This window comes from Somniosus microcephalus, chromosome 11 (assembly GCF_052327205.1).
Source record: "Somniosus microcephalus isolate GS21.2 chromosome 11, FLI_Smic_1.0, whole genome shotgun sequence".
Lineage (NCBI taxonomy): Eukaryota > Metazoa > Chordata > Chondrichthyes > Squaliformes > Somniosidae > Somniosus > Somniosus microcephalus.
Window position 1 is genome coordinate 146,624,167 of NC_140997.1, and position 13,294 is coordinate 146,637,460.

Genomic DNA, 13,294 nt, shown 5'->3' on the forward strand with positions numbered 1-13,294 from the left:
TGTCAGCACATCTGGAAGCTGGAGCCAACGTGTCAAATTCCGGGTTTAACTCGGGCGCGTTTGGCTGCATGCAACCCCCTCCGGAGATGTAGGTTAGCGATTTGAATATTTAAATCTGTGACTTGCAGGGATATTTTAACCGGCATTTAAATTTAATAACGCATTCATGGGTTTCCCGGGCTTCCTGAACCTCGTCATTGAAACCAAGGCGAGAAGAGAACAGCAATTCATGGGGCTCATTAAAAGCCAGGCAAGTACTCCAATAGATACTCAGTGCTCACAGCTGCTTTCTTACCTCCCACTGAGAATGGGTTTGTTCAGAGTATTTATGATGAGAGGCTAATTTGTGCACTTTGGAGTTATTGAGACTCAAGATCAGGATGGGTGGCGCCATTGCTGCCTTAGATTGGACCTCGGACGAGGAGCATGATGACCATCAGCAGCAGCAACAGCCTGCTGTGGGGACATCCTGCAGATCGTCAGCAGCGAGGGGCTCATCAGCAGCAACAGCCTGCTGTGGAGAGACCTGCAGGTGGCCAGCAGAGAGGGGAGCAGCAGAGGGGTCGTGCTCGCAGGAGGCATTACCCACGTAACAGGGTGTACAGGCAGAGGCTCAGCTTCCTCGACCTCTCAGAAGAGTAGCGCTTCTGGAGGCGGAGGTTGTCATGCCAGGTGGTGGCAGACGTCTGCAGCCTCCTAGAGGAAGACCTGCTCCCTGCTGGACCTGGTGGCTACGCATTACCAGTGGCTGTGAAAGTGACCACCGTCATCAACGTTTTTGTCTCCGGATCCTTCCAGGGCTCTGCCGGGGACATATCCAGGATTTCCCAGTCAGTGGCCCACAAATGCATAAGGCAGGTCACTGATGGATTGTTTGCCAGGGCCGGCAATTATGTCACCTTCGCCTGTGATGACGCTAGTCAGAATGAGCGGTGGCTCGGGTTTTCATCTCCGGCTGGCTTCCCAGAAGTGCAGGGTGTCATCGACTGTACACACGTGGCAATCCGCAAATGCCCAGATCAACCAGGAGTATTTGTAAACCGCAAGGGGTTCCATTCCATCAGTGTTCAGCTGGTGCGCAACAACAAGAAAAGGTTTATGCAGGTGTGCGCAAGATTCCCAGGGAGCTGCCATGATGCTTTCGTTCTACGGCAGTCCAAGCTCCCTGACCTCTTTGGACATGGAAGCAGACTTAAGGGGTGGCTGCTAGGAGACAAAGGATAGCCCCTTCAATCTTGGCTGTGAGAAACCCAACCAATAAAGCCCAAGAGCACTACAATCAAAGCCATAAGACAGCCCGATGTGTCATTGAGCAAGCGATCGGCATGCTCAAGATGCGCTTCAGGCGCCTGAACAAATCTGGAGGCACCCTTCAGTACTTACCAGAAAGGGTCTCCAGGATGATTGTGGTGTGCTGCACTCTGCATAACATCGCCCAGCAACAAGGATTGGAGCTGCAGGAGGAACAAGGCGCTGAGCACACATCATCTGCGGACGAATCCAATGACGAGGAGGAAGATGAAGATGGTGACTCCAACACAGCACCAGCCGCTCACATTGCTGCCCGAGATGCCAGGGATTCCCTAATAGCTGTAAGATTCAGTTACTACCACTTGACTGACGTAACAACCACATTCAACTGCCACTCTCATTCCACCAACCCCCATCCCACTGATACAAAGCAGTCCTGTAACCAACCATCCACCCATTGCACATCCCCCCCATTGGTCCCCATCAATTCATGTCTTCCCATTCATCAACAAGTAACTGAAAAGGCAAGTTGCCACCCAGCAACCAAGAATGGGCAACATGGGAAAGTGGTGCAAATTAATACATTTTATGTGATTGTACTAAACAACGGAAACTTAACAACATAACATTTTCTCATGCACCCATGTGCATACCCTTGGTGAACTGCATAGCTATACTCTTTCTTTTCCTACCGCTCCTACGTGGTGCAACCCCTGTGGCTTGAGCAGAGGTAGAGGCAGGCTGCTCAGTACCCTGCTCTGACTGTTAAGGTGCTCTTGGCCAATGACCTCTGGATGTTGGAGCCCATGAGGTCCCCACCAAAGACTGCTCCACCTGCACCTGTACACAGGCAGACTTGGCCATTGGGAGAGGAGGTAGCATGTCAGGTACTGACTGATGGGGGGGGGGGGGGGGGTCAATATGTGAGAAGTGGGAATGCTTTGAGTTAAGTTCCTTACACACAACAGTGACTACACTTCAAAAAGTACTTAATTGACTGTAAAGCACTTTGGGACGTCCTACGGTCATGAAACACACTGGGCTGGATTTTCATTGGGCCATGGAGTCGGGATTGGAGGCGTGTGGGGGGTTTAAAATCCTGAAATCGGGGGTCCCGCCCCCAACCTACCTCCATGCCAGTTTCAAAGGAGGCGGGTACCCGCCCCGCACTGGGACCCGCCTCCGAGGCGGGAAGGGGATTAGTGCCAATTAACTGCCAGTTAACAGGCAGTTTTTAGCCTAATCCTTATTTTCATTGTTGAAATGTGGGATTCCCGATGGCTCCAAACCACGCCAAGTTAGCGAGGAGGGCCGTCAGGATGAAGGGCTTGGAGGGGTCGAGATGTCCGGTGTTCAGGTGAGTGATGGGTGCATGAGTGCAGAGGTAAGTGTGTTTGGTCTGTGCAAAGTGTTTAAAGAAGTTCTAATAACCTTTACTTACCTTTACAGCCTTCCTTCCTTCAGGTCTCGGGAGTCCCTCATCTCACCGGCACAGAAAGCAGAATGGCCACCAGCTGTCAAAATCTGCAGCCTCTGCTTTCTGTTCCGGGGAGATCTCTAAATCATCCTGAGAGGAAGGAATTAACCTGGAGTACAGATTGTCAGTGTTTGACAGCTTCAAACAGCTGTGAAACGCTGATATTTCATCTGTTAAAAGGTTTTGACAGATGACATTTCAACCTGTGACGTCACCCTAACCCTAACCCGGGTGGCCCTTAATTGGCCTGCTGAGCCCGCTGGGCGGGCTCAACAAAGTCAATCAAGTCAAAATCGCGTGGGTTGGCTAGAACTCGATGGAGGCGGGACTACAACCCCAAAACTTGTAGTTCCGCCTCCTCAATGAAAATCCAGCCCATTATATACAGTAAAAAATGCAAGTCTTTTATTTGCTATCTACTGGCCCCATTTCCTCTAAGATCCAACTATTCTGAATCTCTTAGCTGAGCTTCTCATTGTATGCCCTGCCTCCATTGTTAATATCATCCCCAAGCTGGGGATCTTACATTCACTGACCTCATCCAGTGAATATATGGAGAAAATCAGAAGTAACAAGAGTTCCAAGACTGATCCCTGGAGGTTTCCATTCACAATCCTTTTTCAACTTGAAAGGTTTACAAGCTACACTCTGTCTCCTGTTTTTGAGCCAATTTTCTATCCAGCTCTCTTTTTTCCCCATTCCATGATTTTTTTTTTTTTTTTACTTACCTGTGAAATGTGGCGTTGTATCAAATATATTTTGAAAATTCAAGCATACAAAATCCATCACATTCCACCATGGCTGTAAAAACTTTGAAAAACTGCAAGAGCTCATCTTTTTGGGAATTTTTTAAGATAAGAAAGTACTTGCTTTTCTATAGCACCTTTCTTGACCTCAGGACGTCCCAAAGTACTTTACAGCCAATAAAGTACTTTTGAATTCAGTCACTGTTGTAATATAGGAAAACACAGCAGCCAATTTGCGCACAGCAAGGTCCCACAAACAGCATTGAGATAAATGCCCAGATAATCTGTTTTAGTGATGTTGGTTGAGGGATAAATATTGGTCAGGACACAGGGGAGAACTCCCCAGCTCTCCTTTGACTAGTGTCATGGTATCTTTTACGCCCACCTGAGAGGGCTAATGGGACCTCAATTTAACGTCTCATCTAAAATACGTCACCTCTGATATTGCAGCACTCCCTCAGTACTGCACTGAAGTGTCAGCCTAGATTATGTCCTCAGGCCTCTGGAGGGGGGCTTAAACTTGCAACCTTCTAGCTCAGCGTGCTACCACTGAGCCAAGGTTGATACCGTTTGGTACTTAGGCCTAGAAATTCGGTATAGCCACGTTTGGGGCGCTAGTCCTGGCGATGCGCAAAGTTTAGCGCCAGGCGCAATTTAGCACCACCTAGCGCGATATTGGGTTGCAGCGCCCCTAAAGGTGATTGTGGTGCTAAATCAGGCGCTGCACGCTACTCTTAAGGCGCTAACCCGGCGGCGCAACCCAATTTCCCGGCGGCGGGGCGCAGAGAAGTTGCTGTCAATAATCACTTTCCCTGAGACACACTGGCGCCGGCCAGCTCTTAAAGGGGCAGGTCAATTGGCATCACCAGACACACTCACTGCCTTGTAGGCCTTCAAAGTTGTGGGAATTTACCTGTGGCGCACCAGCCTAGCAAGACATGGAAAGGGTGAGGCAGAGGGCAGAACGCCTCACTGATGGGGCATTGGATGCTTTGGTTGGCGCAGTGGAATCAAGGCCAAGGAAGATGGTCGGAATGTGATTCTAGGCCTAAGTACCAAACGGTGTCAACCTGTGCAGGGGTCGAGACTCCTATCTCACTTGGGTGTGGACTCCGGCGGGGCTCTGACCGAGGGCTCTGAAGTGGCATGGAAGTGTGAGCGCGTGGAGAGGAGCCCCCACTTCCTTGAGGTGTGCCAACAACCTCCCTCTCATGGGTCAGCTCCCCCTCAGTGCCTGCAAGTGGCTGGAGAGCACCTTGCTGCACATCAGGGGGTCCATGGGGACCCGTCTCTGCACTGGAAGTCCTGCTCAGAGGGACTTCCATGAAGGTCTGGTTTCGGTGCACAATAGATGCCCATCGCTCCTCAAGAGATGCCATTCTATTCTGAGCACTCACCATGTTTTCGATACCCTGGCGACTAAGCTCCTCCATCGCCGCAGCCCTCCTCTCCTTGGCCGCAGCCCTCCTCTCCTCGGCTGCAGCGCGCCTCTCCTCGGCGGTAGCCAGCCTTACCACGGAGGTAGCCATCCTTTCCGTGGTGATGCTTTCATGCGCCAATGACTCCAATAAGGCTCTGCTCATGCTCGCCATGGACTCTTCCATTCGCTCCACACTCGCAGCGACCCTGGAGACAAAACCTGCCAGAGACTCCTGCATCTGTGCATGGAGATCCATCACCTCCTCTCTTGCGGATGGACCCAGAGGCATAGGGTCGACATGCAGCTGAGCTGAGCTGGCAGAGGCCTGCGCCCTCTGACGAGGACTCTCCACTGCTGTCCCTGTTTCTACAATCTGCTGATGCTCACTTGTGAGCTGTGAAACACCAGGTAACAACACTACTCTATGTCCCAAAACCCCCCCCACCAAGGTGTGAGTGTCTGTGCTGGTGCTGGGTGCGCTTACTTCTGCTGACACTGCGCCCTCAGAGGCTGGAGCTTCCTCTGAGGAGTCTGGCTGCAAAGCCTCTTCCTCCTCGGCAGTGGGGACGGGGGCTCCGGATGGTCCAGTGGGGGAGTAAAGGAAAGAGTTAGAGATCTGATGCCAAGGCTACTGGCACATTGGATTTGGCAGATGCTCATAAGTCCAAATGATGTAGCTTCAGAATCATATCAGCGACTTATGCTGTCAATGAGAGAGATGGGAAACTATTCTGTCACCAGCTTGCAGGCTCGCTCCTGTCTCTCCTGCCCCAGCTTCAGCAGCCACGTCAGCCCCAGCAATCTCCATCACTGCTTCCTCCCACGGGGTCAGGTGGGCGATTGAGGGTGGTCCTCCTCCAGTCCTCGCTCGCACTCTCCTATTGTGAGCTCTCTTTTCCTGCAATGAGGGAGACAAGTGGAGTTTGAGTGAGAGTGCAGGAGTGAGTGCAGAGATTGCATAGCATAGATACTTAGAAGGAGACAAAGATGGTGTGAGGCTGCAAGACCAAGGGCCCTCCCTGTGTGTTGTCAGTTGTGTTCCAAGCATCAGAGTGAGAGGCAGTGTGAGGGCTGCATGGTGGAATAGTTAGGTGAATGTGAGCATAGAGAGAGAGGGAATGAGTAAGGGTGCATGGATGTGACTGTGAAGTGGGATGTGGAGGAAGAGAGTGCTGAAGCTGAGTGCTGTTGGGGAAAGGCAATGGGGATCAGGTTGAGGGTCATGGGAACTTCATACTTACTTTTCCTGTACGGTGAAGGTCATGGAAGCGCTTCCTGCACTGCATCCAGGTCCGACGGGTGACTCCCTGAGAGTTGACCTCTGCAACCACCTCCATCCAAGCAGCCCTGGTCTCTTTGGGAGGCCTCTTCCTCCCGGAGCTAGGGAAGAGGACCTCCCTGTGGGCCCTAACCCCATCCACCAATGTCTGCAATGAGGTCTCATCAAATTTGGCGGCAGCTCGGGCTCTGCCGCTGGCAACAGCTGGTGCAGGCTCCTCTGCCATTCTGTACGACTGGTTGGGAAGCCTGCAGAGGTTGAAAAGCTTGCTGGAGACTTTAAAAGAACCACGAATGATGACATCATACTGTGGGGCTTTCTGACTGGAAATGGACAATTAGCAAGGGTGCCCACATGCTGGAAATTAATTGGCCAATTGAGGGAAAATTGCATGCAGCTGGCTGACCCATTTAGATTTGTGTCGGAACCCGACAATTCCCCGCACCTTCGGGAAAATCGGGCCCTAAGTGTCTCCACTTCCACCAGTTCTGTCGGCAATGAATTCCAGGCCCTCACCACTCACACAGAAACACAGAAACACAGAAATCACACAGTGCAGATAGAGGCCATTTCGGCCCATCAAGCCTGCACCGACACATATCCCACCCGATCCCCGTAACCCCTACACCAACACATATCCCACCCTATCCCCGTAACCCCACGTATTTAATCCCCCTAACACTAAGGGTCAATTTATCATAGCCAATCAACCTAACCCGCACATCTTTGGACTGTGGGAGGAAACCGGAGCACCCGGAGTAAACCCACGCAAACACGGGGAGAATGTGCAAACTCCACACAGACAGTCGCCCGAGGCTGGATTCGAACCCGGGTCCCTGGCGCTGTGAGGCAACAGTGCTAACCACTATGCCACCGTGCTGCGTAAAAAAGTTTTTACTCACATCCCCCCTGTATCTCTTGCCCAAAACCTTAAATCTGTGTCCCCTAGTCCTTGTACCATCAACTAGTGGGAACAGCCTTTCCCTGTCTAGCCTATCCAAACCTGTCATAATCTTGTACATCTCTATCAAATCGCCCCTCAACGTCCTTTGCTCTAATGAAAACAAATCCAGCTTCTCCAACCTGACCTTGTAGCTAAGATCCCCCATCCCCAGAACCATTCTGGTAAATCTCCTCTGCACACTCTCAAGGGCCTTCACATCCTTCCTAACGTGTGGTGACCAGAACTGGACGCAATACTCCAGTTGTGGCCTAACCAGCGCTTTATAAAGGTTCAGCATAACTTTTCTACTTTTGTATTCAATACCTCTATTTATGAAGCCCAAGATCCCATACGCTTTGTTAACCACTCTCTCAATATGTCCTGCCACCTTCAGGGACCTATGCACATTAACTCCCAGGTCCCCCTGTCCCTGCACACTCTTTAAAACGGTGCCATTAAGTGTATATTGCCTCTCCCTGTTCCTTCTGCCAAAATGCATTACCTCACACTTCTCTGTATTAAATTCCATCTGCCACTTGTCTGCCCATTCTGCTAACCTGTCTATGTCTTGTTACAGTCAATTGGTATCATCCTCACTGTTTGGCACACCCCCAAGTTTGGTGTCATGGGCAGATTTAGAAATTCTACTCTGTATTCCAATATCCAGGTCATTTATATATATCAAAAACTTCATGAGCTGCTGAAATCTTCCAGAATGTCATTGGGAGAACAATATGTGGAATACCTGGAGCAGCCAATATCAGCAATGGAGGTTCAGTATTTGGCACAACCCAACACAGCCACTGCTCTGGAGACCAAGAGAGAACAATCTAAACGTTACACACAAGCACATTTGAACTCTGCAGGAAGATGCAAGAATTTTTCAGCTCTCTCTCCTTTCAGGAAGAAGGTGCATCAGCTGATCTAACTAGGGTTGCAAAATTCTGGGAATTTTTAAAAGAGGAAACTTTCCATGGGCATTTTCGGGAATTTATGAGAATTTTGGGAATTTATGGGAATTTTGAGTTTTTTTTGCACACTGATGGTTTTTGTCTCTGACCCTTGTACTGTATTATCTTTGTCATCAAAATAGACATACTGTTCCATACAAATAAAAACGGGCTTTCAAAACTTTATTTAGGTTATAATTTTGAACTTTATTGAACCCCCACAAAAAAGACCCATCTAAAATAAAATAAAAAGAGCGTCAGCTTATTTAGCCTGTAATTTGTCCTTATTTTGTCCCTTTGAGCCTTCTACTCATGAGTCTTCGGCGTCTTCTACTCATCATTGCTCCTCCTGATTCTCTGACTCTGGCTCTGACGTGTCCATTTCCTCCTCTGTGTCACTGTCTAGCTGTGTGGTGGACACTTCTGTATCTGGCTCAATAAGTTGTAGGTTCGCCCGGATAGCCACCAGTTTCTCTACTTTCTTGTTAGTCAGCCTATTGCGCACCTTTGCATGCGTATTCCCAAAAAGTGACCAGTTTCGTTTGGAGGCTGCTGATGAAGGTGGGATTTGGAGTATCACCGATGCAATGGGTGACAGGGCCTCAGATGCACAAAGTCCCTTCCACCAGGTATGTGCACTGATATGCTTGCATGATTCCCATATCCTGTCCCCATTCCAAAGACCTTGCTTGGTAGAGAACTTTGCCAGACTTCCCAGAACTTTGCCCACGTCCAGATTGAAGTGGCGTGAGAGGGTAGAAATCACACTGTAAGCGCTGTTGATCTGTTCTCCAGAAAGTATTGGTCTCCCAACATGCTTTGGGTCCAGCATGTATGCTGCAGCATGAATCGGCTTGACACAAAATTCTTGACGCGTCTGTATGAATTGAACAATTGCCTTCTCCTCTGCTTTGAGCAGCAGGGATGTGGGTAGGGCAATGCTGATTTGTTCTTTTAAATCAGCAAAAAGCCTGAGAACATCTGACAAGACAGCGTCATCTCCTTCAATCTGAGCAATTGCAGATGCTACTGGTGAGAGTAGTTTAAGGCTGCTAACCACTCTCTCCCAAAACACATCATCCAACAGTATTTTCTTGATGGTGGTTTCCATATCCCCAGACTGGGATATTGCCATTTCTTGCAGTGACTCCTTACTCTCCAGAAGGCTGTTGTACATTATGACAACGCCACCCCATCTAGTGTTGCTGGGCAGCTTCAGTGTGGTGTTCTTGTTCTTTGTCGTTTGCTTGGAGTTGTAGGTTGCTGCAACTACCTGTTTTCCCCTGACATACTTAACAACTTGCTTGGCTCTCTTGTGCAGTGTTTCCATGGTTCTCAAACCCATGATGTCCTTGAGAAGCAGGTTGAGCCCATGAGCTGCACACCCAATAGACGTAATATGAGGGTAGGCCTCCTCCACTTGAGCCCAAGCAGCCTTCATATTCGCAGCATTGTCAGTAACTACTGCAAAGACCTTTTGTGATCCAAAATCGTTGATGACCGCTTTCAGCTCATCAGCAATGTATGTGCCTGTGTGTCTGTTGTCCTTCATGTCTGTGCTCTTGAAGAACACTGGGGGAGGAGTAGAGACGATGTACTTTATGATGCCCTCCCCTCGTACATTTGACCACCCATCTGAGATAACTGCAACACAGTTTGCCATCTCTATCGTTTCTTTGAGTTTTCCTTGGACTCTGTTATACTCAGCCTCCAGCAAATAAGTAGACAAAGCATGTCTGGTGGGAGGACAGTATGCAGGGCGAATAACATTGAAAAATCTCTTCCAGTACACATTGGCTGTGAGCATCAGGGGTGAGCCTGTCGCATATACAGCTCGAGCAAGGCACTCATCTGCATTCTTCTGGCTATGGTTATCCATTATATCAAAGAACCTTCCAAGTGGGCCAGGAGTTGCTGATGATAAGGAGCCTGATGCTGAATGTGAACCATCATCTTCTTGAATGGAAGCAGAGGAACTCTGGGCTGATTGCTGTGAGCTTTGAGTGAAGTTGTTGCATTTGGATAAATGCTGCTGCATCTTTGTGGCATTCTTTACATATGGCTTTGTACAGTGTTTGCACATGTACACAGTCTTTCCATCTTTAATGCCTGGGGTAAAATGCCTCCACACATCCGACGGTAAACGTGGCATTGTTCTATGCAGAGAAATAAAGGGCATTCATCTCTGTGTCGAATTGCGGTCGATCAGCACGATTGCAACAGGGTGAGTAAATTTTTCCTGATGCTCCAGGTGATGGAAGCATGACCTGTGCACGCACGACGCTACATCACTAATAGAGGGAGTTAATCGCTCATCCACTCATCCAACCATCAGGACAGATTTGTTCACAGTCACACACAAAACTTGTAATTATTAAAACAAGCCAAGTAAGAAGATAAACATATTGATTAAGAAATTCCTTAATAATTAAGATTCCATCTCTGTTAGTAATTTTAAGAGAGGGCCTGTGAAAAAAATGAAAGAAATACAAAAAAAAAAAAAAAACCCAATATTATGCTAGCATGTGCTTTTTTGGGCAAAATTCCCAAGCTAAACTTCCCGTGGAAAATTTCTGGAAATTTACCGGAAACTTTCCACCCCTTCGCAACCCTAGGTCTAACGCAGTAGTGCAGCCACTTAGAGAACTGCCCAAGAAGAACCAGACTTGGAAGCAGATGTATGAAGGAGCCTTCAATACTTTAAAGATAAAACTGGCAAGAGACACTGTAATGGTTTACTTTGATCCTTAGAGAAAGACCACGTCCATTGCAGATGCCCAGCCTTGTGGTTTTCAGAACTGTATTGACACAGAATGACACACAAGACCAAATACACCAGCAATTCTCTCAGCTGTGGAATAGAGATACACTCCGACTGAGAGAAACTCCTGCCATGGCACCTGTATTGTCAGAGATTCACCATTCTCACAAATCACAAGCCCCTGGAACCAGTGACAGGGTCAGTGTGAGGGGTGGTCAGGGGGGTGGGTCATTACCCCCTCAATTATTGCTAGGTCAGACAACAGGGCTTTGGAGGACCGCCTCCATTTGCCTCCCAGGAAACTCTGTCCACCCGTCTTCAGCCTCCGGATTCAGCCTGCGAGTCTGTGTGGCTCCCGGCTCGGCCTTTCACACCAGGTAACAACTCCAGTTCCCAGGTCGGTCCCCTTGTTGCCAAGTCAGCCAATTCTTGAGTTTGGCCTCCTCCTCCCCCCCCCACCCCCCCCCCCCAGTCTGCCAAGCCAAACTCCACCACTGCCTGGAACTACTATTTAATAGTCCTTTGTCAAAGCCAACCATCTGTCATTGAAAGGAGCTGAGCGGCAGACCTGCGAGAGGCACAGAGTCGGCGAGAGGAGGATAAAAGGAGCGCGGAGAGGAGGCCTGGGTTTCTGGAGGTGGTCACCCCACAGCTTAAGAGTGTGCAGGCAGAGAGGGAATGGGTGACCACCAGACAAAAGAGGAGGACCAGGCAGGTAGTGCAGGAGTCCCCTGCGTGCATCTCGCTCGCTAACCAGTATTCAGTTCTTGATACTGGTGAGGGCGATGGTTCCTCTGGGGAGTGCAGCAGAGCTAAGTCCACGGCACCATGGGTGGCTCAGCTGCACAGGTGGGGAGGAAGAAGAGTGGAAGAGCAATAGTGGTAGGGGATTCGATAGGGGAATAGATAAGCATTTCTGCGGCGACAGATGTGACTCCAGGATGGTATGTTGCCTCCCTGGTGCCAGGGTCAAGGATGTCACTGAACGGCTGCAGGACATTCTGAAGGGGGAGGGTGAACAGCCAGAGATCGTGGTCCACATCGGTACCAACGACATAGGTAGAAAGAGGGATGAGGTTCTGCAGGCAAATTTTAGGGAGCTAGGAAAGAGATTAAAAAGCAGGACCTCAAACGTAGTAATCTCCGGATTACTCCCGGTGCCACGTGCTAGTGAGTACAGAAATAGGAGGATAGAGCAGATGAATGCATGGCTGGAGAGATGGTGCAGGAGGGAGGGCTTTAGATTCCTGAGGCATTGGGACCGTTTCTGGGGGAGGTGGGACCTGTACAAGCTGGACGGGTTGCACCTCAACAGGACTGGAACCAATATCCTCGCGGCGGGGTTTGCTAGTGCTGTTAGGGAGGGTTTAGCTAGCTTGGCAAGGGGATGGGAAACTGAGAGGGGAATTTATAATGGAGAACAAAGAAATGGCAGACCAATTAAATACATATTTTGGTTCTGTCTTCACAAAGGAGGACACAAATAACCTCCCAGAGATGGCGGGGAACATAGGGTCTGATGAAAGGGAGGAACTGAAAGAAATCAGTATTTGTAGGGAAATGGTGTTGGGGAAGTTGACGGGATTGAAGGCCGATAAATCCCCAGGGCCTGATGGTCTACATCCTAGGGTACTTAAGGAAGTGGCCCCAGAAATAGTAGATGCATTGCTGATCATCTTCCAACATTCGATAGAATCTGGAACAGTACCCATGGATTGGAGGGCAGCTAATGTTACCCCACTATTCAAAAAAGGTGGTAGAGAGAAAACGGGGAATTACAGACCGGTAAGCCTGACATCGGTAGTGGGGAAAATGCTAGAGTCCATTATAAAAGATGTTATAGCAGAGCACTTGGAAAACAGTGACAGGATCGGACAAAGTCAACATGGATTTACAAAAGGTAAATCGTGCTTGACTAATCGACTGGAATTTTTTTGAGGATGTAACTGGTAAAATAGATAAGGGAGAACCAGTGGATGTGGTGTATTTGGACTTTCAAAAGGCTTTCGATAAGGTCCCGCATAAGAGATTAGCGTGTAAAGTTAAGGCACATGGGATTGGGGGCAAGGTATTGACTTGGATAGAGAACTGGTTGGCAGACAGAAAGCAGAGTTGGAATAAACGGGTCGTTTTCCGAGTGGCAGGCAGTGACTAGTGGGGTACCACAGGGATCGGTCCTTGGACCCCAGCTATTCACAATATATATTAATGATCTAGATGAGGGAACTAGATGTAATATCTCCAAATTTGCAGACGACACAAAGCTGGGTGGGTGTGTGTGCATGAGGAGGATGCCGAGAAACTCCAGTATGATTTGGACAGGTTGGGTGATTGGGCAGAAGCATGGCAGATGCAATATAACGTGGATAAATGCGAGGTTATCCACTTTGGTGTCAAAAACAAGAAGGCAGATTATTATCTGAATGGCAATAGATTGGGAGAAGGGGAAGTGCAACGAGACCTGGGT

General features: G+C 49.0%; 1 protein-coding gene across 1 annotated transcript in view; it reads left to right on the forward strand.

Moving 5' to 3' along the window:
• The first annotated feature begins 1,325 nt into the window (after positions 1 to 1,325).
• Positions 1,326 to 13,294, forward strand: part of LOC147110934 (endogenous retrovirus group PABLB member 1 Env polyprotein-like) — a 78,166-nt gene continuing 66,197 nt past the window's right edge. The window contains exon 1 of the mRNA XM_085999982.1: positions 1,326 to 1,592. Within this exon, the coding sequence (XP_085856108.1) occupies positions 1,326 to 1,592 (267 nt within the window). The remainder of the gene's footprint in view (positions 1,593 to 13,294) is intronic.